Source organism: Mesocricetus auratus, unplaced genomic scaffold (assembly GCF_017639785.1).
Source record: "Mesocricetus auratus isolate SY011 unplaced genomic scaffold, BCM_Maur_2.0 Super-Scaffold_100004, whole genome shotgun sequence".
Taxonomy (NCBI): Eukaryota; Metazoa; Chordata; class Mammalia; order Rodentia; family Cricetidae; genus Mesocricetus; species Mesocricetus auratus.
In genome coordinates this window covers 21,633,346-21,659,881 of record NW_024429189.1, presented here as the reverse complement: position 1 = coordinate 21,659,881, position 26,536 = coordinate 21,633,346, and the positions used below count along the sequence as shown (strand labels likewise).

At 42.3% G+C, this 26,536-nt stretch overlaps 1 protein-coding gene across 2 annotated transcripts in view; it reads left to right on the top strand.

The window, feature by feature from the left end:
- Neb (nebulin) overlaps positions 1 to 26,536 on the top strand; it is a 237,063-nt gene that overhangs the window by 57,124 nt on the left and 153,403 nt on the right. For both annotated transcript variants that reach the window (XM_040745341.1, XM_040745340.1), the window contains 20 exons: positions 150 to 254; positions 865 to 969; positions 4,404 to 4,508; positions 10,716 to 10,820; positions 11,430 to 11,537; positions 14,096 to 14,212; positions 15,872 to 15,976; positions 16,071 to 16,178; positions 16,280 to 16,384; positions 17,016 to 17,114; positions 18,184 to 18,288; positions 19,192 to 19,299; positions 19,376 to 19,489; positions 20,680 to 20,781; positions 20,875 to 20,982; positions 21,071 to 21,175; positions 22,898 to 22,996; positions 25,066 to 25,170; positions 25,656 to 25,763; positions 25,907 to 26,020. In XM_040745341.1, coding sequence (XP_040601275.1) covers positions 150 to 254; positions 865 to 969; positions 4,404 to 4,508; positions 10,716 to 10,820; positions 11,430 to 11,537; positions 14,096 to 14,212; positions 15,872 to 15,976; positions 16,071 to 16,178; positions 16,280 to 16,384; positions 17,016 to 17,114; positions 18,184 to 18,288; positions 19,192 to 19,299; positions 19,376 to 19,489; positions 20,680 to 20,781; positions 20,875 to 20,982; positions 21,071 to 21,175; positions 22,898 to 22,996; positions 25,066 to 25,170; positions 25,656 to 25,763; positions 25,907 to 26,020 — 2,130 coding nt within the window. The remainder of the gene's footprint in view (positions 1 to 149; positions 255 to 864; positions 970 to 4,403; positions 4,509 to 10,715; positions 10,821 to 11,429; positions 11,538 to 14,095; positions 14,213 to 15,871; positions 15,977 to 16,070; positions 16,179 to 16,279; positions 16,385 to 17,015; positions 17,115 to 18,183; positions 18,289 to 19,191; positions 19,300 to 19,375; positions 19,490 to 20,679; positions 20,782 to 20,874; positions 20,983 to 21,070; positions 21,176 to 22,897; positions 22,997 to 25,065; positions 25,171 to 25,655; positions 25,764 to 25,906; positions 26,021 to 26,536) is intronic.

Sequence of the window (26,536 nt, the reverse complement as noted above, 5' to 3'; positions counted from 1 at the left end):
GCTGAGAAGGTGTCCTAGGATGTTGGCATGGTCAGCATTTTCCTGGTAAACTTTGAGTAGCTTTTGTGTGACACCACACCTTCACTGCTCTCCAAATCCTCCTGCCTGGGCTGGCATGTCAAGCCAAAGTCCGTCTGCTTTCTCTCTAGGTTTTATACAAGCAGAACTGGGAAGACACCAAGGATAAGTACCTGCTTCCCCCTGACGCCCCTGAACTTGTCCAAGCCATTAAGAACACAGCCATGTTCAGTAAGGTGAGGTCCAGCTCTTTCTAAATGTCCCCCTGCACACGTAGAGCCATAGCTGCTGAATTTGACAACTTGGAACACTTCCTCAGTATTTTGGGGTGTAGCCTTGGGACTCGAACAGGGTTGGAACTTGACCAGGAGGGCCCTCAGATCCTGTTGAGGGACACTTCATGGCCAGAGTGGCTGAAAGTCCCTGGAGAACCTGAGCAACCCTGTGGGGGGGAGCATAACATGGAGAGAATTAAGACACACCACAGAACTCACAAGGAAATTGATGAAGCCGTGTGTTTTTTAAGTTGGTTATGCTTTGGATGCCCCCAGCTGTCACCCTAATAAGTTTGTTTTATAACAGAAATTGAAGAAACTACTTCCTGTTCCTTAGGCAGGAGGCAGGTGAAGTCATAGATAGAAGGCAGTGTCTAAAAATAAGATTTTTTTTTCGGAAGTAGAACAAGCTACTACAAAAATAACATAGATGGCATAGAAAGGGGGAAGTCGTCTGTGAATGTCCCTGATGTTGGCTCACACCTTGTCCTTGGTGCCTCACGTCATCAAAAAAGCATAGCTGTGAGCATAGCTTGCTTTCTCACTGAGGTTTTTCTCTTTTCTGATTTAGAAACTGTACACTGAAGACTGGGAAGCAGACAAAGGGTTGTTTTATCCCTATAATGACAGTCCGGAACTGAGGAGGGTCGCCCAGGCCCAAAAAGCACTTAGTGATGTAAGTGAAATATACTTGGTACCATCTGAATGTGGGATCAGGAAAGCCTCGGCCAGGTTTTAGGTCCTTAAAAAAATATCCAGTGTCATTATCACAGAGGACTACATCCAGAACCAAAGTTTATTATATGTATTTATATTAGCTATAGTTTATACTTTATATTAGACACAACTTGGCCCAGTCCCTCTTCATTCATGTAAGGAACCTAAGTCCTCAGTAGCAGTGGCAGAGTCCAGACTTTAATCCCAGGGCCAGTGTTCTGCCCACCAAACCCGTGTCTCAGTTTCCCCCTTGGCTCTGCTAAAGTTGTGTTATGCCACTGGTGTGGCATTTTTTTGAGAAACAGCCATGGGAATCGCATCACTCCTTTTACAAATTTACTAAGCAAATGCTGTCACATAGTGTTATTTAGCTCTGTCCCACCATCCAAGTCAAGTCTGCATGGGATATTTCTCTTCTCTGCTTGGGAACTCTGGAAACCTGAGACAGCCTGGAGATACCTTATGAAGAGGCTAAGTAATAAGTAGCTATTTCTTGAAAGTTTAATATATGCAATATTTAGCAGGATGTGAAAATTTAATCTTTCCCCTTGATAGAATATTATCATACTGGCAGAGTGAGAGTATTATATGTCAAACAAAAAATAAAAAGAAACAGAATTGTCTAGTCATTGCTATGAGGAAGGACACATATAAGGAATGATAGAAAGCTGGGCTAAGACAAAAAACAAAAAGCCACATTTCAGATGCAGGGACCTCCCGATCAAAAGGAAAGAGTGGCATGAGTTTGCGGTGTTAGTGAATAATGAAAGCAGGTACCTCATTTGCAGGGTGCTTATTAAATTGCTAGAACAGGACCTTAAGAGTCAGCCTGACATAAAATCTTGGGCAACAAGTCAGCATGAGCTGCAAATGAGGAAAACAATGAGATAGAATCTGGGGAAACTCAGTATGGTGAACTGGATCAAGGAAAAATTAGAAATTGTGAGTATTCATAGAGTCTAATTTAGCAATGTAGATGGAGCCAAGGAAAAGAAGGGAATCAAGTATTAAATGTTAATGACATTGGATATTGGAGACAAAGGAGAGAATGGAGCGATATTATTGCCACATACAGGTTGCCTGAATGCTTAAATGTATGCATTGTGGAGAAAGAAACAGATTTGAAAAAATAGGGAAAATATTTGGACCAAGACATTCTGTGGATAGAGTAGAGACTGAGGGTATGAGATCATCATGGTTGAGAGATTGCGATAAGAACTTTGAGTCATCAGAATAAAGGTGATAGCTGAAAACAAGAAATGAGGGAAATGAGAAATGAAGAGTGTATGGTCAAGGGCAGAGTCCTGGAGGACACTCAGCTGCAGGCTACCTAGAAAGGAGCCAGCACAAGATGAGGAACGGAGAAGCTGAGGGAAATCTGGAAACGCCTGTCATGTAGGCCTAGGGAGAGATATCCAAGAAAACACTCTCAGCAACTCCTTTACCCTTGACACAAGGATTAAGAATTGTCTCCACACCACTTAAAGTTGGCTCTGCCTTTAAGATATCACAATAATGAACACAAGAAAGAACTTACAGCAATGAAGAAAATCTCCACTCTTAACCCTGCAAGGCTTGGCAGTTGGGGAATAGCTTTTATTTTTGTTGCTGAGTAAATATGCACCAAGTATCACATTACTAGTGTGACTATTAATACTATTGTTAGAAACCTGAGCTTTTACAGTCACTAGCTTAGAGACCAGAGCAAGCTGCTGTCCACAGAACATATCAGTGTGTGGGCACATACCTTCAAGCCAGGGGCTTATGTTGGAGTCACTCTGTCTCTCTGTACCTTGTGTCTGCATCTCTCTAAATACTATTTACTATGTTTTCCTGTTATCTAAATACAGACAAAATAGTTTGCAGAGACTAAGAATGTCTTTAGACTGATCTGGAGTGCAGAATTCTAACTAGACAGAACTCTGAGCATGGCTTCTGAAAAACAAGGACTTTGTGATCTGATTTCTCAGACACTTTTTGACTGGTCGTCATACTTAATAAGCATTTCTCCTGTTTGAATGCAACTTTCTCCCTAAGGACTTTTCCCTAAGTCATAGAAAATTCCATTTGTCCTTTACCTAAAATAAAGCTTAATTTAATGCACCTAAATTAAGCAAGGGAATTAATATATATTATGTGCTTTTTTTTAAAAAAAAAGTCTTTTATATCCCAGTTAACTTGATAATTTGCATGAAAGCTTATGTTACAGACACTAGGTCAATATTATCCAGAGACATACTTAGACCCATAACATGATTGTGGTCTTGAAATGAGTCCATTCCTTTTTTATTATAAATAAATGCTGTCATGTTGAAGGAAAAGTATTTCGTGATAGAAGAGTTGGGAAGATGACATTCTATTCAGGACTTCTGCTGGAGTCAGTCACTGCCCCTCCCTGTAGTTAGAAGATTCAAGAAGGCAAGAAGAAAGGAGAGAAGGGATGAGGGGATCTGTGATTGATGCATTCCAGGCTTCTTTTAAGATGATAGAAGCTTTCATAGGCTGGAAGGAAGGAGGAAATAAAGAGGGAGAAGCTCTGACACATAGCAGGGACGATGATGGAGCTTGGGACAAAAGGCAAATGAAGGGATGGCAAGGAGCTCAGGAGCCATGCCCTGTGAGAACTGCTGCTGCTGCTTGGAGCCAGAGCAGAAGGACAGGGATGAATTGTAAGTGTAAATCCCCTTCCTTTCTCTACAAAAGAGAAAATCAGAGAAGCATAGAGTGGACTGAGGACTTACACAAGTGTTGGAGTTGAAACCTACTTCCAGGGATCTGTACACATCATGGGATGTTCAAGTGTCACTGAAGACAAAGTGGCATAGAATGTTAGACAAACAGCCCCAGGCACATTACAGTTCACAGAGCGGAAGACTGGGTAGATGACCTATAGGGTTCCAGCTAGGTGTTTTGGCTTGAAAACTTAACTCCCATAGACCTTGATCATGTGTCTTTTTTAACCCCACCGACAATGTTAGCACATCTGTAAAGTGTGTCATTTTCCTCTGTACCACCCAGCACCCTGGGCAAGAGAACAGAAGAACCAGAAGTGGGGGTTGTTATGTAGGCATGAGGGAAAGATGAGGCGGAGGGTTGAGGGTTCTGGTGAAAGGAAAACCTGCCCTTACCAAGGATGGCACGAAGATGGATGCAGAGAAACAGGTGTAGGACCAAAACTCCTTGAGAAGAGAGAAGACTCAATTAGAAATGAATAACAGTCCCGGGAGGCAGTGCACACAAACCAGGAGACAGTTATGGCGAGACTGCACAACAGTGAAACACTGAGAGAGAGAACACTGGCGTTGTTAAAATTGCAGACAAGTGAATGGAACATGAAAAACAGGGTTCATTTTCAAATTCTTATGGGTATTCCTGTCTTTTATTTTTTATCAGATTGCCTACAAAAAAGGACTCACTGAACAGCAAACTCAGTTCACATGCCTGCCTGATCCTCCAGATGTAGAATTTGCCAAGAAAGTAACCAACCAAGTAAGCAAGGTACGCACATAGAGATGGACCCAGTCTCTTGTGGAAATCTACTCGGTTTTTTCAGACATTTGGGAGACAAGCTGATGGTGAACTTGAAAAAGAAACACAAACTTTAGGGGTATTTTTACATATATCCCCCCAAGAAAACCTTTTACACTAAAAAAAAAACAGTAATGTACCAACAGCATAAATGATGTCAGTGGTCAGCCAACTTGATGACTCAGTGAGTTTTAAATGTCACTGTCACCTCTTGATAAGGCAGCGTATGGCTTAGTGCCACTTGACATTTAAATTTCTGAGACAGAATCATAGGTCACAGACTAACTCTACCCTTCTGTGGAGGCTATGGTTTAACTCGTGGGTGGGGAGAGCTGCCGTAGTTTCTACCCTCACACTCTCCAGTCAGACATGAACACAGTTTGAGAGACTGTGAGTGACTCTCAGACACAGCTCAGTGGGCAGTGGTGGGGGCAGCACTTTAGAGCTTTAAAGCCCTAACAAGCTGCTTATTTTGCCTATATTTAGCCAAACAAAGTAGCTCAGAAGGATGCAGCTGTGGCAAGGAATGTGGAGAGACACGTGTTTGGCTGGTATATAGGCAAGCTAAGTCCTACTGAAAATTGGTCCAGTCAGGGTGCTTTCTCTGGGACCTGTGTGCTGGGTTTGGAGGTCTCTCTCTCTCTCTCTCTCTCTCTCTCTCTCTCTCTCTCTCTCTCTCTCTCTCTCTCTCTCTCTCTCTCTCTCTCCCTCTCCCTCTCCCCCTCTCTCTCTCCCTCTCTCTGAAAGACGTCAGCTTCAAGTTTGACTGAACGTCAGAGTTTCTAATTTTTTTGTTTTTGTTTTTGGTAGAGTTGAGCCCTTTAATAGAGGAGAAGAAAGAAAGAAAAGATACAAATGATGCAGTCTGTTCTGCAGTGCTGTGTTTTTTTAGCTTCTCATTTTGCAGAATACTTAATTTAAGACCCAGGGGCTGGGTAAGAATAGTAAAATTAATGAGAATACTAGCAACCCACTATTTCCCCCTAGGCTGAACAGAGATTAACTGGAGGACTGTTCATAATGGGGTGGCTGCTGGGTGTGTTCATAGCAGAAAAAAAAGGATGGAACAGAAAGATAGGGTAACTCTGGGAGAAGTTGTTTTTAAGAAGTCGTTTAAAATTAATCTATTTTTTATTTTTACTTAAAGAATATCTCAGTTCTGATAGAGCTCTTTTATCTAATTTGAGCATGCAGTGTGGAGATATGAAAGGGATTTTTAAGTATCAAGCTTCTCTGGAGTCAGTCCTCCAACAATTCAGGCTTGCAAATGACACTCAAGTTGTGCTTCTCGGGGTGGCAGCCCTTACACAAACCTGACAACTGAGCATTTTAAATGTGAATCGGAGAATATTAGTGGATTTGTACTCCTACAATAAAATATCATATGTGGAGTATCCTAAACAGCAGGCTTCAGCTTCTCAAAAAGTCCCAGAAAATGGAAAGTCAAAATGCCATCACTTCAGGAGCTAAGGATCCAGCATGTGTATGGAAGGGGACATGCATGTATCCATTTCCCTAACACTGCCTCATACATAAGAAGTATATACTGGATTTAAAATGCTTACCATAAAATAAAGTATGTAAAATCACTCGTCATTATTATGCCAATTACATGTTAGGATGGTAGTGTTTCGGATCTACTGGATTAAGTAAAATATACTACAAGTAACTTCCCAGCTGTCCCTTTGCACCCTAGGAAATATGGCTTCTGGAATAGCTTTCATGTTAGGTATGTTGGACTGCACACTCTTGTTGGATAGGGTGACATGCTATTGGGTATGTGGAAAGAGTTGCCAACCTGGGTTTGACCTTGTAGAATAATATGAACTGAGAGAGTGTGACTGCAGATGAAGGTCATTGAATTTGGCCACGCTGACATAATTTATCCTAGTCTTACCCAGATTCCAAGTTCTCAATGTATGTTGTGGATCAAAAATACAAGTCTGGCCAGGCGGTGGTGGCGCACGCCTTTAATCCCAGCACTCGGGAGGCAGAGGCAGGTGGATCTCTGTGAGTTTGAGGCCGGACTGGACCGATAGCCTCCAAAACAATACAGAGAAACCCTGTCTCGTAAAAACCAAAAAAAATATATATATAAGTCTGTCCTGAGAAAAGTATTGTGCATGCTAGCCAGTCCATCCAATAACTAGGCATCTAACCACAGAGGCTCGGGCAGCCAAGGATAACTTCTCTGTGGTGCTCCCCTCCTCCTCAAGTCTTGCCCCTGTCAAGCTACTTGAATCCCCATTTCAGCATCACCATGTCCTCTTTTACCCCCAAGGTTAAAAGTGTCACTTTCATTGTCTCACATTCAGACATTTAAACTCTTGGCATATCCTTGCCAACTGTGTCTTCTATATCCATTGTTTGTTCTACCGCTTCCTGTGCGACTGGTAAAGATCACATGTCGGCAATGGCTGTGTTGACATTACATTCTCTTCCTAAGCCTTCCTTACTGTCCTTTTCAGGGTATATTTTCTTGCCTTTGTCTTTTCCAAAATCTTGAGATTCATGCCAGCACCCTTGTCAGGCTCAAGTGTGCTCTGTGTCTCTAAGTGAGGTGGACCAAGAGAGTTGTTCTTATAACAGATACTCCAGGTGAGGGAACAGACTCACCGTAACCAGAAAGTTGATTCTGCACACAACATTGGAAAGTCCCTTTTGTTTCTCTGTGCCTTCCAGTGGAAGCCAGAGTGCTTTTTTAAAAAAAATGTCTGCAGTGACACATTGTTAAATAGCATGGAACCTGGATCTTTTGAAATCTTTTATTGCACAGAATTAGGAAGACTCCTATGGATTTCACCATAAGGTACTCGATCAAGTCATGAAAGCAACTCTGGACCAACTGTGGCCAACAAAAAAAATCCAGTCAAGATGCCCCACATGCTCTAAAAGATAACTTCTCTGTGAATGGAACTAACTGGTGGCTTCATGTTGAGCTACTTAGAAAAGAGGAGATGTGATTAACTCAACTCCTGTTCTTTGCACTTGATAACCACGTAAAAACTGCAGGTGCCAATCTGGAAAGTAGAAAATGAAGTCATGAGTTTAAATAAGAAACCAGGGAGCCCAATTTACAGCCCAGTGCCTTTGCTGAGTGATGGGCAGGAGGGCCTACGGTCCAGGAAAGCACCTGCTGTGTCACTAGCCTGTGGCCATCTCCCCTGACAGAGTCTACCCAGAGCTTGGAACCGACACAATATACTTTCCTCTGTGCCATGGGAAGTTCAGTCACATCTTTTCTCCAGGCTGCCATTGATCAACTCCAGGTGCAACAGAGTAGGGGGGAAGTTTAAGGAGAAAGCTTCAGAATCAAAGTTGGATGTCGGACTCTTGATATAGGGCAGTCTGCCTATGGACACTGCCTGCCTTTTCCTCCACTCTTCTGGTTAGAAGCCTGTCCCTCTGTTCTCTTTGCTACCTCATACATGAAGGGGAGCAAGGGTACCCTCCTCAGCAGTTAGCCAGCTACAGCCACCTCTACCCCCATGCAGTGGGACCCCTTACCATCATAGGAGGACTTGGGAGTGGACTGTGAGTCATCAGTCCCCAGCCAGACCTGTTGCAGTGGGAAACAGCAAGCTTTTGTTCCCAGAGGGTCAGAAGGGAAGAACAACATTGGATGAGGCATCTGGGTGTCTCTGCACACTGCTCTTCTTGTTTAATTATCGTCTTAAAAACCCATGCCTTTCTTTGTTGTGAGACTCACATCCTTACTCAGTTCTCCTTAGTAAAGCCATGCACACAGTACCTATTTCTCTGTCATAGCCCAAGTGTTGGCCTGTAAGAGTATCTGCTGCTTTTCAACATGTTGTTGGCCTTATGATGCACCAGGTCTAATTCCTTTGTTCAAAGTCCTGAGTTTCCTGAGTTTGTCTGCATGGAGGCACAGAACTCCATGAAGACTTAGATGCTGGAAGATTGAAAGCTGAGCTGAGGGTACATCAACAACTTCTGAATTCTTGCTTTGTTCTTTGCTTTCTCGTTTTGGTTGTTTTATTGTTTGGTTTTGGTTTGTTGATACAGAGACCCGCTATGAAACCTAGGCTGGTTTTGGCAAGATACCCTTGCCTCAGACTTCCAAAGTGCTTTTATTTTTACAGCCTTGTCCAAATTGGACTTCTGAGGCCTTAATGTTTATGAGTTCTTTATTCATTTATCAGACTTTTAAAACGTCTACTCTCCCAAAAGATTAGAAGTACTCTCCAGGTCGAAGTTTCTATCCCACAAGCCATTCCCAAGTAACCAACACAGAGAATAAACATTAATTATAAATGCTCAGCCAATAGTTCATGCTTGTTACTAGCTTATTGTTATACTCAAATTAACCTATATTCCATGTGTCTTGGTACCTTTTGTCAGTACTGCATGACCATCTTGCTCTTTCTGACTCAGCCCTTTTTCACCCCAGCACCCTTAGTTTGGTTTCCCCATCTATTCTTCCTGCCTGGCTATTGACCAATCAGCTTTTTATTAAACCAATTCAAGTGACAAATCTTTAAAGTGTACAAGAGGATTATTCTACAGCACCTAAATCAATTAATTCATTTCAGTTTTGTATTGGGAACGTATTAAACAGAGAAGGTGTCTTAGTTCGGGTTTCTATTGCTGTGAAGGGACACCATGGCCATGCCAATTCTTAATAAAGAAAACATTTAATTGGGTGCTAGCTTAGAGTTCCAAAGATTTAGTCCACTATATCAAGCATGGTGACATGCAGGCAGATATGGTGTTGGACAGTTCTATATCTGGATTGATAGACAGCAGGAACAGAGAGTGACACTGGGCCTGGCTTGAGCTTCTAAAACATTTGGACAACTTCCTCCAACAAGACCACATCTCCTAATAGTGCCACTCCCTATGAGCCTAGGGGACCATTTTCATTCAAACCATCACATGAGGGCAGCTAAATCAGATTTTTTTCATTCAGTTTTATCTGTTGAGGTAGGGTCTTTCCATGGAGCCCCTGCTGACCTGATCTCAAGATCCTCCTGCATCTGCCTCCCCAGTATACAAGGCAGATCTGAGTCTCAGCAGGATCCACTTTCTCTTTCTGTCTGCCCTTCTCTCTCCACCCCCTCTCATTTAACATACAGTTTTTCTCCAGTTTTTTTATGATAATCGCTGTTATGACAATTAGTACACCATACATTTCTTTAGTGTCATAATTACACAAAGCATCTTTAGCCTATGATCTTGCTTCATCTTTCTAGCAGAATTCTGTGTGAAAATATGCAGCCCTTGGTGTTGAGAGACTTGCAGTGTTGGTGCACTAAGTCAAACCTTTGGTAATGACAGTGTCCATTGGTAATGGACAGCTATAAAAATTGCTGCTAGCCAGGTGCAGTGGTATATATCTGTAGTCCCAGCTACTCGGGAGGCTGAGACAGGATTGCTTGAGTCCAGGAGTTCTGAGCTGTAGTATTCTGTGCTGATTGGATGCCGGCACTAAGTTTGACATCAATATGGTGACCTCCTAGGAGCAGGGGACCACCAGGTTCCCTAAGGAGGGGTGAACCAGCCCAGGTCAGAAAAGGAACAGGTCAAAACTGCTGTTAATAATTAGCATATTCACTGTTGCATTGTGAAGACAGAAAATGGGACATTTAGGGAAAGCTGTACTTACTTTTACTCTGACACATTGATTCTGTACATTAGAACTTGTGCTAATAGTAACAGAAGGGCTTTATATTTCCATGAAGGATGTGGTGGAAGTATAGGCGCATACAAGCCATCTGAGGGTCAGTGATGATGATGTCTTTAGCATAGCTCTGTGAGCCAAGGGGGAGAATTGCTCTAACCCTGCTCTAGCTTTGCCTCATGGGTCCAGATATGGGCTTGACTAGGTTAATTCTGTTCCAGGTACACATGGGCCAAGATAATTCATAACAACAACTTGGGTCAGTTGTGAGGAAACTCCTACACACCACACTTTAGACTAGATGCTAAGTCTCTACAGTCAGCAAGGACAGACAGTCCTCTCCTTGTCTTCCTCTATTCCTTTAAGTCAACTTTATTGCTGGGTAATGTGACGACACTACAAGATTACTTGGTGATAATTCATTGAGGGTCTAACATGAACCTGTTAAAGATATTTAAAATTATGCTATTAATCAATCTCTACTTGTCAACTCTTAGATTTTGTTTTCATTTCATTTCCTTTATTTCTGGCCCCAGCAAAAATATAAAGAAGACTATGAGAAGAAAGTCAAAGGAAAATGGAGTGAGACACCCTGCTTTGAAATTGCAACAGCCAGAATGAACGCCGATAATCTCAGCTCAGTAAGTAGGGAGTGAGGGCCAGAATGAACGCCGATCTCATCTCAGTAAGTAGGGAGTGAGGGCCAAATGGCCTGACAGGGGACCTTTCTTTGACAAGTTCCAACTTCTTGCAATATCTCTAGAAATTCTAGAATACTAGATATTATTTTGACTAAGTTCCATGATTTCTGCCTCAGTTTTTGTAGGAACCTGGTGAGACCCTCTTACAAATACAGAGTACAGTTAGCATGAGTTAAATGGGCTTTTTTTTTTAGTTTATGCTTTGCCTGCTGAACAAAATGGTACATGTATAACATTGATTGATTTGATTTCTTTTCACTGGAAAGCAGAAATCTAATTCATTTTCATCCCTCTGCTCTGGCTCTCCAGAGCTCTTCCTTAGTGGGTCAGAAAGGCTGGGCCTTCCCAGTTGTTTTCCCAGCCTGTTCTAATTGTCCAGATCTCGGTTAAGCCGATAAACGTTTTGGCAATGCCACCACATTCTCCAGCTGCAACCTGCCTGACCTTAGCCAAGGGGGGTAGGTACAGACTTGAGGGGTTCTGTCCAGTCTCCTCTGTCCTGGTAGCCTGTCTCCACAGTTGTTCTCCAGTGTCTTTTCTCTCTCACAGAGGAAGTATCAGGAAGACTTCGAGAACTTGAAAGATCAGATCTACTTCATGCAGACAGAAACACCTGAGTATAAAATGAATAAGCAGGCTGGAATTGCAGCTAGCAAGGTATAAGTGAAGACATTTTCCCATTTCTTCGTGTCTTTAGTGGGTGAACTTCTCCTAACTCTGGCTCTCATATATAATGAAAAGGGTGGTGGGTAGATACTGAGGGCAATTACTGAAGTTGAGCACAGTTGCGAGGTAGAATGTTGGGATTACAGTAAGCGCCTTCACAGGGCCTAATCACCATTTTCAATATTGCATGGAGTGAAGAGCCGTTTGCTGGCCAGAAGCATGGAGGTGATCATCTCAGCTAGCAGAGCTTCCATCAGAAAAAAAATGGCAGTTTTATATGAAGCTGCATGCCTCACATCAACACTGTCACTAGTGTTGTGTTCTTACTGATGGGTGGAAAACCTACTCACAAGTAAGACCAGGAGTCCATGGGCATCTTCATGTGCCCTGTGGAATGACTTTGACAAGTGGGATATGCTTTGACATTATTAAGTGGTATGGTTTTTACAAAAAGCATAGACTCCAAGGTCAAGTAAACTTGTTTGATCATTACCCTCTCCCAGAGCCCTGGTTCTGCCAGAGGAGAGAAAGCATAAGACAAGCTGGGTGGTGGCTCATGCCTTTAATCCCAGAACTCAGGAGGCAGAGGCAGGCGGATCTCTGAATTCCAGACCAGTCTGGTATATAGAGCAAGTTCCAGGACAGCCTTCAAAGCCACACAGAGAAACCTCATCTGGAAAAGTCAAAACAAACAAAAATAAAAGACAGTGGTGTTTTGGACCAGGTTACCAGCAGGGCAAAGGATGAGAAATATTTAGGAAGTGGAGCACACTTGACTTGCCCAAGGATTGGATGTGAGATATGAGAGAAAACTTTCCGTCTAAGCAGCTCATTGGATGGGGTTTCCCTTGAAGGAGACGGGAAAGATTACAGCGAGAGAAGCTGATTCTTAGTTAAACAGGAGTTTATCTTCAAACATGTTAGATTTCAGGTGCCTTGTAGATGCTTAGGTGGAAATATCAAGTCAGTCGTTGACTGTATGAGTATGGAGGTTTTTATGGGGATTTTATATGAAACAGGGGACATCAGTGTGTGGAAAGTAATGTCCTGAGACTGGATAGCACAAAGAAAGTAGGGCCAGTGGACAGCTCCACACACTGAACCCTGGCATGCTCCCAGTGAGACAGAGCACAGTTGAGAGGTACCGTGTGCAGCCAGTAAAGGGGGGATGGGGTTATCACTTGTTCCAAGGGTTTCCACCTGGGTTTGATAATGCAAAGTCGCTGGCAGCCCAAAGAACAAGCTGACTGAGTTTGTGTGGAGAGGGCTCATGACTGAATAATACAGAAGAAACCACTGAAGGTCAGAGTATATTAAGCTCTTTCAGGAAGTTTCCCCAAAAGAAAAGAAAATGAATGGTAGCTGATGGAAAAGACATTAATAGTAATATTTTAAGACAGAACACACAATTCCATGCTGCTATACCAATGGGAAGATTCAATAGAGACCCTGAATTGATGCTGAGAGAAAACTACTGGGTTGTTGCCTTTGAAGGAGGGGAGAGCTGGTCTGTAAGAGGAGGGATGACATTGGTTCAAGCCCAAACACTCTTCCATATGACAGATGCAGGTGGCTTGGTAGGATTTGTGAATGTCCTTTCTGCTCAGTTTTGTTTTTGCAAGGGAGTTTATAATCCCAGAAGGTAGAAAGGTTGTGCAGGCCTCCCGTGCCTATAGAACCTGTAGAGTAGCCCCTGTGGTACTCCAGGTAGGCAGTAGGGTGACACATCTGGGTTTGGGTTGTGTGTCATTGTCTGCTAAACTGACTGACCTGGTTTTTTAAGGCATGTAAAAGTAGCGAGTTATTTAGGATTCCTCAGAGTTCAACGGTTATATTTCCCAAATAAAAGTCAGACTGGAGATCATGGTCTGACTCGGGACCATGCCTTTCTGCTCACCGTGGACATGTTCCTTATCAGAGTTTTTAGCTTCCCCAGCCCCAAACGTACAGCCTCTGCCATGGTTGGAATTTAAAGTTACAAGGCGGGAAAGGAAAGCTGAGGTTGCCACCATTCATCCCACCTGGCTCCATTTTCTCCTGCCTGCATATTAAGCACGTGCTCTCTCAATGCGTGCTACAGGAAAGGCATAAAGGCGGAACTGATGATGCCCCTAGCTTTGTGTCTTTAAGATGTACAGGCAGATGGCAGCAGGAAGCTAAGAGCTGAGTGAAGGTTCTACAAGAGCAGACATCTGGGGCACGATGTGCTGTCACTGTTTGTGTTTCTTTCTTTCCCCAATATTTATATGTCTTTCTCCTTTCGAGGACAGAGACCATATGTTGTTCTTTTTTGTGTTTTTCCCAGAGCCAGGCACGTAATCGACTCCCTCTGATATTTTTGAATGAATAAATGAATGAAAAGAAAAAAAAGTTTCCTGGAAATTTCTGTAATGCTGGTATGAGTTACTGTTGGTATTGTGGTTATAAAATGCCAAGCTGCCATTTCTCTAAAGAGGAGATTGATTTATGGAACCATGTCATAATTGCCATGATGGAGACAGAGGACAAAAATAACCCATGGAGTTTATTATTTTATTTCATCCCCACAGGTAAAATACAAAGAAGACTACGAGAAGAATAAAGGAAAAGCAGACTATAACGTACTTCCTGCGTCAGAGAACCCACTGCTCAGGCAGCTAAAGGCAGCAGGAAATGTCCTGAGTGATGTAAGTCAACTCTCTTCACAAGTGTTTTTTAAGCCTTAACTTCACCAGAGATGGAGTCTTTCTCCTTGTGCGATATTGTATTTGGGGGCGGGCAAATTAAAAACTCTGATGAGCAATATGTCCACGGTGAGCAGAAAGGCATGGTCTTGAGTCAGACCATGATCTCCAGTCTAACTTTTATTTGGGAAGTATAACCATTGAAGTCTGAGGAATCCTAGATAATTCACTGCTTTTACGTGCCTTACAAAGCCAGGCCAATCAGTTTAGCAGACAATGACAGGTGGCTTGGCAGGTTGTGGAGAAGGACTCACAGCAGAACTGACCGGCCATAGAAGACTGAGTGCTTCCAGACATGCCTTACTGTCTGTAGCCCTTGGGGTGAGTTCAAAGGGCCAGGAAGTCCTCCCCTGCTTAGAAATTTCTGGCGCCTGGGCCTCCTTGTGGACACAGAGCACATGTGTTGGGCTTCTGAGCAGGCAAAAGGAGACATTCAGAAACAGCTATCACCTGAAACCATCATCTGCAGACACTGAACTCAGAGAATGACTCCTGACCTATTTCCTGTCTGCTTCTGCCTGGAGAATTGTTAAGAACCCAAGTAAGCTGTAGCAATTGAAATAAAGCAGAGTCTTGGCATTAGAAGACTAAAGGTCCAAGATCAGTTTACCGATTTGACTAAAGCATGCACACACACTCGCACACACACACCTGAAGTACACACATGTACAACAAGCATACACTAAATACACACATACACAATAAACACAGGCTAAATATGTGCTCATTTGAGGCTTTATATGGCAGATTATATGAAAATTTTCCCAAGATTCAAAGATTTTATGTAGCTCTCTGAATAGGCTAGTTGATGTTTCTCTACTCTTGAACTAAGTTGGCATGTTGGGGAATGTGTGTGTGTATCTGGGGAATGAGAAGGCAAGCAATAGGGTATTAATTCATCTGTCCAAATCTCTCTGATGTCACCTTACCACTAAACGCTTCTGTTTTCTGGATGAAGGGCACATTTACCAAACAAGCCTTTACCAAATCTCATTGCTAGAAACAGGAATGTATGAAAAGGAATCAGATTATTGACATTTTGAAAAGCCGCCATGAGAAGGTGGTGGCACTATTCTCTATCAGTAGTGCACTTGAAACCAGCCAGTGATCGACTTTTGCTTTAAGGCGGAATATAAATGTTAGCAGTGAAGGAGAGGTAGTGACGGCCCTTCATGCATGCTTCAAATTCTCTTATGGGTCTTATTTTTTAAAGCCTAATTGTGTATTTTTTCAGCTTACCTTTTCATGAAAGTTTATTTGCAAACTAGCAAAGCTAAATAGCCTGCTGTTATCTTAGCCTCTGTGAGTGAGAGGGTAAGTGTGTTGAGAGGAGACAGAGAACAGCCCAGAGACATAGGCCTGCCACTGAGACTCAGCTAGAAGGTAGCATGCTGGCTTCTTAAGTTTTTGAAAATGTTAAAAACTTAGGTTTTACAATCATTTCTAATAATACCATGACACCGAGTGTTTGACTGTCAGTTTCTAAGGTAGTTGGCGGATGGTATCTTTTCTCCTTCTCTTGTCTGATGTTGGAAAATATGAGCATTATAATCAGCGTGGGAGTGCCAGGATCTATTTTAACTGATCCCCCCCCTTTTGCAGAAACTATACAAGGAAAACTATGAAAAGACAAAGGCCAAGAGCATAAATTACTGCGAGACCCCCAAGTTTCAGCTTGATACAGTACTGCAGAACTTCAGTAGTGATGTAAGTGATCATGCTGCTACCCGTTCTATGTAAAAGCTTTCTTATTTAATAAACCACTGATCAATTAATAAATGAAGTACATTTTGTCTTTCAGACTAAATACAAAGATTCCTACCTAAAAAATATTTTAGGACACTACGTAGGCAGCTTTGAGGACCCATACCACACACATTGTATGAAAGTGACAGCTCAAAACAGTGATGTAAGTCCTAAGGCTATTGTTTTCACTTTCTAAATAAGATGTTGCAGGTTTAAGACATGAAACCATCATTGGATCCTCACATCTGATTATTTCCCTCTCAGAAAAACTACAGAGCAGAGTATGAAGAGGACAGAGGCAAAGGCTTCTTCCCCCAGACCATTACCCAGGAGTATGAAGCAATCAAGAAACTGGACCAGTGTAAAGATGTAGGTTCACAAAGTGAACTTGTGACAAAGTCATCCCTCCTCCTGCAGACCAGATCCTTCCTACTTCATTTTCAGTGGTCCAAATGTTGTCACCCTTTGTGGCATCTAGAAGCCAAGATACTTTTTTTTTCAAGACAGGGTTTCTCTGTATTGTTTTGGAGTCTGTTCTGGAACTCCCTCTGTAAACCAGGCTGGCCTCGAACTCACAGAGATCCACCTGCCTCTGCCTCCCTAGTGCTGGGATTAAAGGCGTGCACCACCAACACCCAGCTCAAGATACTTTTAAAATGTTGACCACTTTACAAACATGTTTTAGCAAGGCATTTGTAAGAAGCAACATCTATTTCATAGAAGGTATGCTTCTGTTCCTGTTGGCATCCTGTGTCTCAGAGCTAATTCTAGCTCATTGCTATGAAGAGCTATCAGGGATCTGAAGACATGGGGTGGTTCTTCCTTTCATAGAGGAGGATCTCTCAGACAAACCACAAACCAGCTAAAAACAAACACAACAAATGTTTGCTTAGTCCCCAATTTCTTTGGGGTGGGGTGGGACAGGTTCTGTGTTCTTGGCTCATAGGCCACCTTGGATGTCACAGACACCGCTAAACCAAACCTCTTTGTTCCCTCACAGCACACCTACAAGGTTCACCCAGATAAGACCAAGTTCACTCAAGTCACGGACTCACCTGTTCTCTTGCAAGCTCAGGCAAATTCCAAACAGCTGAGTGACGTAAGTTCTTCTAAGTATCTAGGGAATAGTTACAGGGGTGGGAGACATTTCATAAATCTATGCAGAAATTCAATTGATTCCATTTTGCAGTTCTGGCATCAAGCCCCAAGCCTTGTTCATGTTGGGAATAATGCTATACCACTACCTTCTCAGCCCATAAAATCCAATATCTTATTTGATTGCATTTATTAGAAAACCATTATGTTTTAGTAAATGTTAATATATTTATAATCACTTAAAATATTAACTGGATGGACTGAATCTTTTCAAGCAGACAAAACTTAGTAAAGTTGTTCATCCAAGGGAAACCAGTGTAGCTTAAAGTATTGAAAAGAACACAAATTCTAAATTTAGACAAAACTGGATTCACACCCAGCTTCTTGTGACAAGGTATTCAAGTGGCTTTATATTTATGTGCCTCGTTCTCTTATGTAATTCATACATGTTTGAAAATTAGCTGATAAGAAATGTGTTTCAAGTATACAGTCTGTGGTCCAGACCAGATAAACACCATACAGGCTTCTCTCTGCCAAATAACTTTCTAGAAAATGGAAACCTAGAGATAAATATTATTATATGAGCTTTCAGTATGGATTTCCAAGCTTGTATTCATCTAAAAAATAAAAATAAAATGGCCCCAGTATGTTTATGACCAAAAATGATGGTTCAACTGCCCGTTGAATTACGATAGATGCAATTTGACACTTATGAAGGAATCTCCAGTAGGTAACTCAACAAGGGAAAGGAAGCCAGGACAGAGTGTCCGAACCAAAGGGGCCACTTGTGAAAGGCATGGAGAGGAATGTGTATGAAGAGCCACCTCACTCTGTCACCTACTGTAGTGGAGGTCATGGTGGCTGTGATGGACATGGTGACAGCTGACAAGGGTCCAGGGCACAGGCTCATCAGTGCAGAGTGACTTTACTAAGCGTTTGCTCTTGTGATCTTTGTCAGTTTACTTCACAAAATGTCTGAAAGAGGTTTTTTTATTTGGTAAATCCTTTTCTTCTGAACTTAATGATCCTCTCTCTCTCTCTCTCTGCCCCATACCCTGCTTCCTTCTCTTTAGCTAAATTACAAAGCCAAACACGAAAGTGAAAAATTCAAGTGTCATATACCTCCGGATGCTCCTGCCTTTATCCAACACAGAGTCAATGCCTATAACCTGAGTGATGTAAGTGTCTTGTGGATTGCACCCTATGGGTGGCACATTGACAGTTGTGCACCTAGTTTTGAGTTACTTCATTGTAATTCAATGACTACTTCAATGTTAAAAATGGGAAGAACTCTTAACATTTATGTCATGTTTCTAACTTTCTGTCAATGTACCTTTAAGCTGGCCTTGTTAATCTCTACTGCCTGTATATAGTCATTTTGTAAGTAACTTCATTCAGTTGCTAGTAACATTAGCATTAATGTTTTCTAACCAGCCTCTAAAATGTCACCATGCATGTGTATTTCATTGTAAATCTTAGTGTTAGATCTGTTAGCAACATTTATATAAACTATGCCATAATTCAATTTTCCTAGTATATGATCTTTTCTAGAAATGCTTGCCTTTATTCCACAAATTAGGCTTGTTTTTATATGTAAGAAAGCTTATGCTAATGATAACACGGGATCTAAAGAGCAGAAAGCCACGAATCCATTGCCAGCTTTCATTGTCCAAATTTAATTTTATAGACAAGTTAAATTACTCTCTTAACTTCTTCAAAACTTCCCAAAAACAAGTACTGTGATTATCCATCATGGGTGAGCAGTAGAATGACTCACAAAATGATCTCTGAGTGGATTTAAAGGACAAATGAAAATGATGCCTAAAGCCACCAAGAATAGGCTAACTGCAAATGTTTGTACCATTCTCTACTATTTAGTTCAGGACTCAGATACTAGTGTGATGCCTGAAATTGAGCTAATTTGAAAGATTCTGATGGAGAACAAGAAACCTAGGCTTAGAATTAGAAGTTCTAGACCATGAATAGCGTCCATTTATTTTCTGTTAAGAATAAAATGATGAGTTAGCCTTGGTTTTTAAATGTGACAATAGGCATTTCTCTTTTGCTGATTCCTTCCCCAGAATGTCTACAAGCAAGACTGGGAGAAGAGCAAAGCTAAGAAGTTTGACATCAAGGTGGACGCCATTCCCCTGCTGGCAGCCAAAGCCAACAGCAAGAATGCCAGCGATGTGAGTGTGGCCCCGGGCTGGGCTGCTGGCCTGGGATGTCCCTGCTGATCAGTCAGCATGTGCGATGTCCTTGCAGGTGATGTACAAGAAGGACTATGAGAAGAACAAAGGCAAGATGATTGGCGCCCTCAGCATCAATGATGACCCCAAGATGCTGCACTCCCTGAAGACAGCCAAAAACCAGAGTGATGTAAGGATCTTTGCAAAACCACTCTGTTTTGATATGGACACACCACTAATTAATATAACCTTAGGTCGGATGTCAGCCTATACTCAAATCTCAGATTGAGATTAAATGTGAAGAGACCTATGGTTAGCTGAGATTCACTGTTTGTGATGTCACTCTTCTCTGGGAAGCTTGCTTCTTTGGTCTTCTCTATACCTTTGTTTCATAAGGAGGAAACAAACCCTAGAGACACTTTTCTTTATTTCCCAGAAGTAGGCTAAATATGTTAGTATACACAGTGTTCCTTGTATCAGTGTGGGAGTGCACTCACTCAATGCCCTGAGCTAAGGTGTCTGCAAAGATGTGGAGAAAACAAAAAAACAAAACAACAACAACAACAAAAAAAGATATGGAGAAAACAAAAAGCAAAAAGTGAGAAGACCAACTGAGAAACAAAGTAGGAAAAACAGATGAAACATGAATGCAAAAGCAAGATAGTTCAGATTAAGAATTTTATAAAACGTTAGTTTCACTTGGAAAACTTTAATCCTTGCTTTAAAAAATCTGCTGGGACTGCCTTTGTAATTCCTAATAATAAGAAAGAAATTCTTCCTATATTTCCTAGCATTTACAAGTGTCTCTGCTCTTGTTGAGCATACTTAGAGGTTTCTATATGAGAGAATTAAAGGGGAATGTGAAGAAACATACAATGGATACACCCATTAAAGGACTAAAAACCATCTTTCAAGGACAACCACAATAAAGAAAATGTAAGGTTACAGGGAGGCTGACTTCTTGGGATATGATGAAATGTGTTTGCAGCAAGTGGTAAGCTGGTGACCTTTGCAGGACTGCCTGTGTCCTCAGACCCTTCTTAGGCCTCAGGGCTTATTTTACTTCAGCTTTTTTAAGTAATCCCTATTCTGCAAGCACATAAAAATGGGACATTTATTTCAAGGCAGAACTCTCTTGAGTGACAGCATCCATGTGCTTTCTCTTTCAGTCTGAGCAATACTGAGATAGGTAATATGAACACTTGCCATTATCAGCATCCACTATCATATAAGACACGAGCCTCAAGGGTATCCTGTCTTCATTGTGGAAGAAAACATAACAATCCTATCCCAATGTTTCAAATCCAACAATGACATTGATGGCGGTTAGTGTGTGAGATTTATTTTTCTTTGCTTAATTTTATTTTTATCCTTTGACAGAGACTATACAGGGAAAACTATGAGAAGACAAAGGCCAAGAGTATGAATTATTGTGAAACCCCTAAGTATCAACTCGATACCCTTCTGAAGAACTTCAGTGAGGTGCGGGAGGCCATGACTACCTCTTGGGTGGGAAGGCTTTCCTGCCCATTGAAAAAGCACTGTCAACATGAAGTATTGTGCTTTCATTTTTAGGCTAAATACAAAGATTCATACGTAAAGAATATTTTAGGTCACTATGTTGGCAGCTTTGAGGACCCATACCATACACACTGCATGAAAGTTTCAGCTCAAAACAGTGACGTAAGTTTGGAACCAGGTACTTGGGCCTGTAGTGACACTGATTGGGAACAACAGCCATCCTGATTCCTTTTATTCTTGTGCATTTTAGAAGAGTTACAAAGCAGAGTATGAAGAAGACAAAGGGCGATGCTATTTCCCTCAGACTATAACTCAAGAGTACGAAGCTATCAAGAAGTTGGACCAGTGTAAAGACGTAAGGCAGCTGCCTGAGTTCTTGAAATTGGGTGTGGAATGCTTGTGACATCTAGTGGTATATTTCACAGGAATTTAAATACTATCACCTAGTGGTCAGGATGCAGTATTTTATTTAAATCTGGCTTTAGGGGTAGGATTGGAGACCACTAAAATCACTAAGAAGTCCATTATCCATGAATCCTTCGAGGTTTTATGTCTTTCTTTTCATTAGTTTGTACAGCTACAAATTCAGGACAAAAGGAGACCATCCAGGTTTGTCATAATCAAGGTGCTCATTGCCCAACAAAGTGACAACAGGAGCTAGCATGAGCCAGGCATTGTCCTCAGAGCTGGGGACTCGGAGACCAAGATGACCTGCTATCCAGGAAGTTCATTGGAGTGGAAGAGACAGGTGGTGAACAGGAAGCACTTAGGAGCAAGGGAGTGATCATCTAATGTAAGGGGTGATTCAGAGTTAGACCAGGGTGATCTGAAGAGACCGGGAGTCCAGGCAATCTGAGGCAAGACTGTTCTGCCATGCCAAGATCAGGGCCAGAGACGGAGAGAGAGAGAGAGAGAGAGAGAGAGAGAGAGAGAGAGAGAGAGAGAGAGAGAGAGAGAGAGAGAGAGAGAGAGAGAGAGAGAGAGAGAGAGAGAGAGAGAGAGAGAGAGAGAGAGAGAGAGAGAGAGAGAGAGAGAGAGAGAGAGAGAGAGAGAGAGAGAGAGAGAGAGAGAGAGAGAGAGAGAGAGAGAGAGAGAGAGAGAGAGAGAGAGAGAGAGAGAGAGAGAGAGAGAGAGAGAGAGAGAGAGAGAGAGAGAGAGAGAGAGAGAGAGAGAGAGAGAGAGAGAGAGAGAGAGAGAGAGAGAGAGAGAGAGAGAGAGAGAGAGAGAGAGAGAGAGAGAGAGAGAGAGAGAGAGAGAGAGAGAGAGAGAGAGAGAGAGAGAGAGAGAGAGAGAGAGAGAGAGAGAGAGAGAGAGAGAGAGAGAGAGAGAGAGAGAGAGAGAGAGAGAGAGAGAGAGAGAGAGAGAGAGAGAGAGAGAGAGAGAGAGAGAGAGAGAGAGAGAGAGAGAGAGAGAGAGAGAGAGAGAGAGAGAGAGAGAGAGAGAGAGAGAGAGAGAGAGAGAGAGAGAGAGAGAGAGAGAGAGAGAGAGAGAGAGAGAGAGAGAGAGAGAGAGAGAGAGAGAGAGAGAGAGAGAGAGAGAGAGAGAGAGAGAGAGAGAGAGAGAGAGAGAGAGAGAGAGAGAGAGAGAGAGAGAGAGAGAGAGAGAGAGAGAGAGAGAGAGAGAGAGAGAGAGAGAGAGAGAGAGAGAGAGAGAGAGAGAGAGAGAGAGACAGAGAGAGAATTAAGAGGAGTCATGGCTGGGATGTGCTGGAGAGGAAGGGAGGGAGGAACAGTACAACACTCGTAACTCAAAGCCCAGCCCCTACTGATTACAAGTTTCAGTACAGAGGCATGCTAGCACTCGGAAGACTGAGCTGCTTAGATAAGATTGGGGGAGAAGGAAGGGGAGGGAGAAAAGAAATGGAGGAGAACAGTATAATTATATTTTAGTAAAAAGCTACACATCTACAGCATAACATTGGGAGGAGGAGAGATGAAAGAAGGTAAGGAGAAAGAGAGAAGATGAGGAAGTAGTATTGAACCAATCTTTCAGAACTAAAGAAAGCAAAGTTTTGGTGTGGGGTGCACAGGAACAGATTACAGTGTGAAATGTTGGTGAAGACTGTCTTCTCTTCCAGCATACCTACAAAGTGCACCCTGATAAGACCAAATTCACGGCTGTCACCGACACTCCTGTGCTGTTGCAAGCCCAGCTCAACACCAAACAGCTCAGTGATGTAAGTGTACTGACTCATGTGTGAGGGGGAGGCCCAGGGGTGACATACTGAAAATCTCAGTGTCTTCAAGGATTCATCTGTCCTATCATTCATGGCACGTTTCACATTTTCTTAACAAAAGGCAAAGGAAGCTGCTAGATCAAGTTGCAACCTCCAGCAAACTGTTACATAGCAATGCAGTAACTAATATTTTTAATAACTCACCGATTGTTCATAGGATTGCCTTACTTATTAAAGTGTGTCCCATACACACTAGAACTTTGTGCCACTTAAGAAAAACAGTAGCAGTGGAGGCATCCATTTGACAGGTGAAAAGGGAAGCTTTCCCGTTCTGGTGAGGTCACAGAAACTTTACAAAAAGGAGAGGTACACTTAAAACAAAGCTCATTCCAGGCAGTAATCATAACAAACAGAGTTAAAATGTGGGGCCACTGAGAAGACTCACTGAGTGCTTGTCACTAAGTCTGATGACCTGAGTTTGATCACTGCCCTCCTTCTACATGGTGGAAGTAGAGAACTGACTTCTAAAAATAGTCCTGTGACCTCCACACTTGTCACACACACACAAACAAAAATGTTAAATATAATTTAAAGCATTTTTATATGAGAAATAACCCAGTAGATACATCTGCGACACAGCTCCTGTACCTAAGGCTTAGGAAACATGGAGGGTAGAAAGGTGTTAAGAGCCACAGGACCATGGAATGTGCTGGAAAATTGTCTCCTATAAATGACAGGCAGTCTTCACTCATAATACTTCAAGAGTATGGCTGTCTAAACAAGACCTGAACAATGATACCAACAGACATGCTAATGTGAAGGGGTAATCTCAGGGAGCCCCATCCCTAGAGAAAGAACTATAGGCAACTAAAGGATTCTGGGAGAGGGAGAGATAGTCTTCCCACAGGGAGGAGCCCCTGGGTGGTTATCCAGTACCAGTGGCCAACCCTGAAATTATCATGTACATATAGGCCACATGTATGTACTGCATAGACTCAACGGGCCATATTTATATGTTTGCTCATGCATGTGTGTGTGTGTTCATGTGTGCATGTGTGTATGTAAAGGAATAATTGAAGAAGAGTCCAGGAATTTGAGAGGGAGTAAGAGTCCATGGGAGAAGTTGAAGGAAGGAAAGGGAATGGAGGGAAATAGTGCAATTATACTTTAACAGAAAGCTACGCTAGTGTGACAATGAGAAAAACAATGGAAAGAGCTGTAGGCAGAGAGTTGAGGAAAGCCTACAAAATGGATGGCCAGTACTTTATCTTTGTAACTGTGGGAAGGCCTTACTGGGGATTAATACTGGTTTTGTTGTTGTACTAATTACAGAATTTCATAACTGCATTTTCATGTCTTCCCAAGCCCGCTCTTGTGTCATTGATGAGGTGTGTGTTAACATATCTATAGTATAGCAGCAGTTATGAAATGTCAAAATGAAGTCCAGTTGTCTATAATCCTTCTGAGAGAGGGAATGAGACACTGACCAGATAAAGCAACTCTTTGAAGCATTTTTCTTAATACTATCTTACATAAATTCAAGGAAATCCCTACTTTGGACTGTGTGAATATATGCTGAGTCCATTTTCTGTGCTGTAAAAAAAATATCTAGGGCCAAGCAATTTATAAAGAACAGAAGTTTGCCAGACATGTAGCCCTTGACTGAAACCCAAGCACTTGGGAGGCCGGAGCAGGGGGATCCTGAGTTTGAGGAAATCCTGAGATACATAATAAGATGCTATTTCTAAAACCACCTCTCACCCCTCAAAAATAATAGAAGTTTACTTAGTATATAGTTGAAAAGATTAGGGAGTCTAAGGGCTTGGTGCCAGCTCAGGCAAGGGCTTCCTGTTGAATCACGGCTTGACATAGGTATCGCTTAGGGAGATGGAGCTCGGGCCCTCCTCAGAGCTCACTTGTATAATGAAGCCACCCCTGCAGATGAATCAGCCCATGAGGGCGGGGCTCTTTGAGCTACGTGTCTCCTGTCAAATACCACCCACCCACATGACTTTGGCACACAGTCAGCCCACAGCAACATATATTCTCCCTTTCTCTCCTGCCCCCAGCTGAATTACAAGGCAAAGCATGAAGGCGAGAAATTCAAGTGCAACGTGCCTGCCGATGCACCCGAGTTCATCCAGCACAGAGTCAATGCTTATAACCTGAGTGACGTAAGTAAGATGCCACACGCTTGCCTCATGTGTGCGAAGAGTGAGTGTGAGTGTGTCTGAAGACACAGAGCTAGATTCAATGCAGTTAGCTGTGGAGACAGTTATGTGTGCAAGTGCTCTGGGGACCAACTTCATTATCAGATGTCATTCATTATCACAAGCACTCTCTCATTTGATAATCTCTAGAGTTTTTGAGATTTCTCCCATGTAATTTTTTTCATTTTATCTTTTATAAGTGGCTGTCTGTTATATAAAATTATTTGTGGTAAGGGCAAGGGTCACACCACATAATTAGAAGGTTCTTAATTAAAACAGAGTATACTATTTGTATTTTTAGTGTTAAAGAAAAAAACTAAAAAATAGATCAGTAGTTAGACTATTGTTTGGTTAATAAATTACTCATAGATGAGGTTTTTTTATATTCACTGGATTAGCCTTTATCACTGTCTTTTTTTTAAATAATTTCTTTTCTGAAACTTCCCCAGAATGTCTACAAGCATGACTGGGAGAAGAGCAAAGCTAAGAAGTTTGACATCAAGATGGACGCCATTCCCCTGCTGGCAGCCAAAGCCAACAGCAAGAATGCCAGCGATGTGAGTGTGGCCCCGGGCTGGGCTGCTGGCCTGGGATGCCCCTGCTGACCAGTCAGCATGTGCGATGTCCTTGCAGGTGATGGGCTGGGCTGCTGGCCTGGGATGTCCCTGCTGATCAGTCAGCATGTGCGATGTCCTTGCAGGTGATGTACAAGAAGGACTATGAGAAGAGCAAAGGCAAGATGATTGGCGCCCTCAGCATCAATGATGACCCCAAGATGCTGCACTCCCTGAAGACAGCCAAAAACCAGAGTGATGTGAGTATCTGTCCCATGTTCAAGATGGTTTCACTCACCACATTCCAGAGTAGAAGGATTTCAGCTGGAGGGTTTTGTGCCCATGGCCTCTGAAGCTCATAAGAACCTGCCAAGAGCCTTAGAGGCAGCGTGTCCCCTGGCTCTTGCGTGGCTCACATTTGAGGAAAGGAATTATTGACAGTGTTTGACATCCGTTCCACTTGGAAGACTGCATTAATATTTAGCAGAGTGTCAGGTTTTGTTCTTAAAATCTCTTATAAAAGGTCACTAGATGCTTTGATATATTTAAAAAATAGCCTTTAAACAGATTTTGAAACTGCCTTTAGAAGAAACTAATGAACTTCCAATATAAAATCAAGTGTGGCTATCAATGCTTTCTACTGACTTAAATACTTGGTCATGGCCTCTAGCTGAGAAAAACATTCCATTGGTGCCTTTTTTAAAACATGATTTTTAAAATATAGACCACCTTTGTGGAACATTTTCTCTATCTATCCTAAATTTCAGAGATTCATA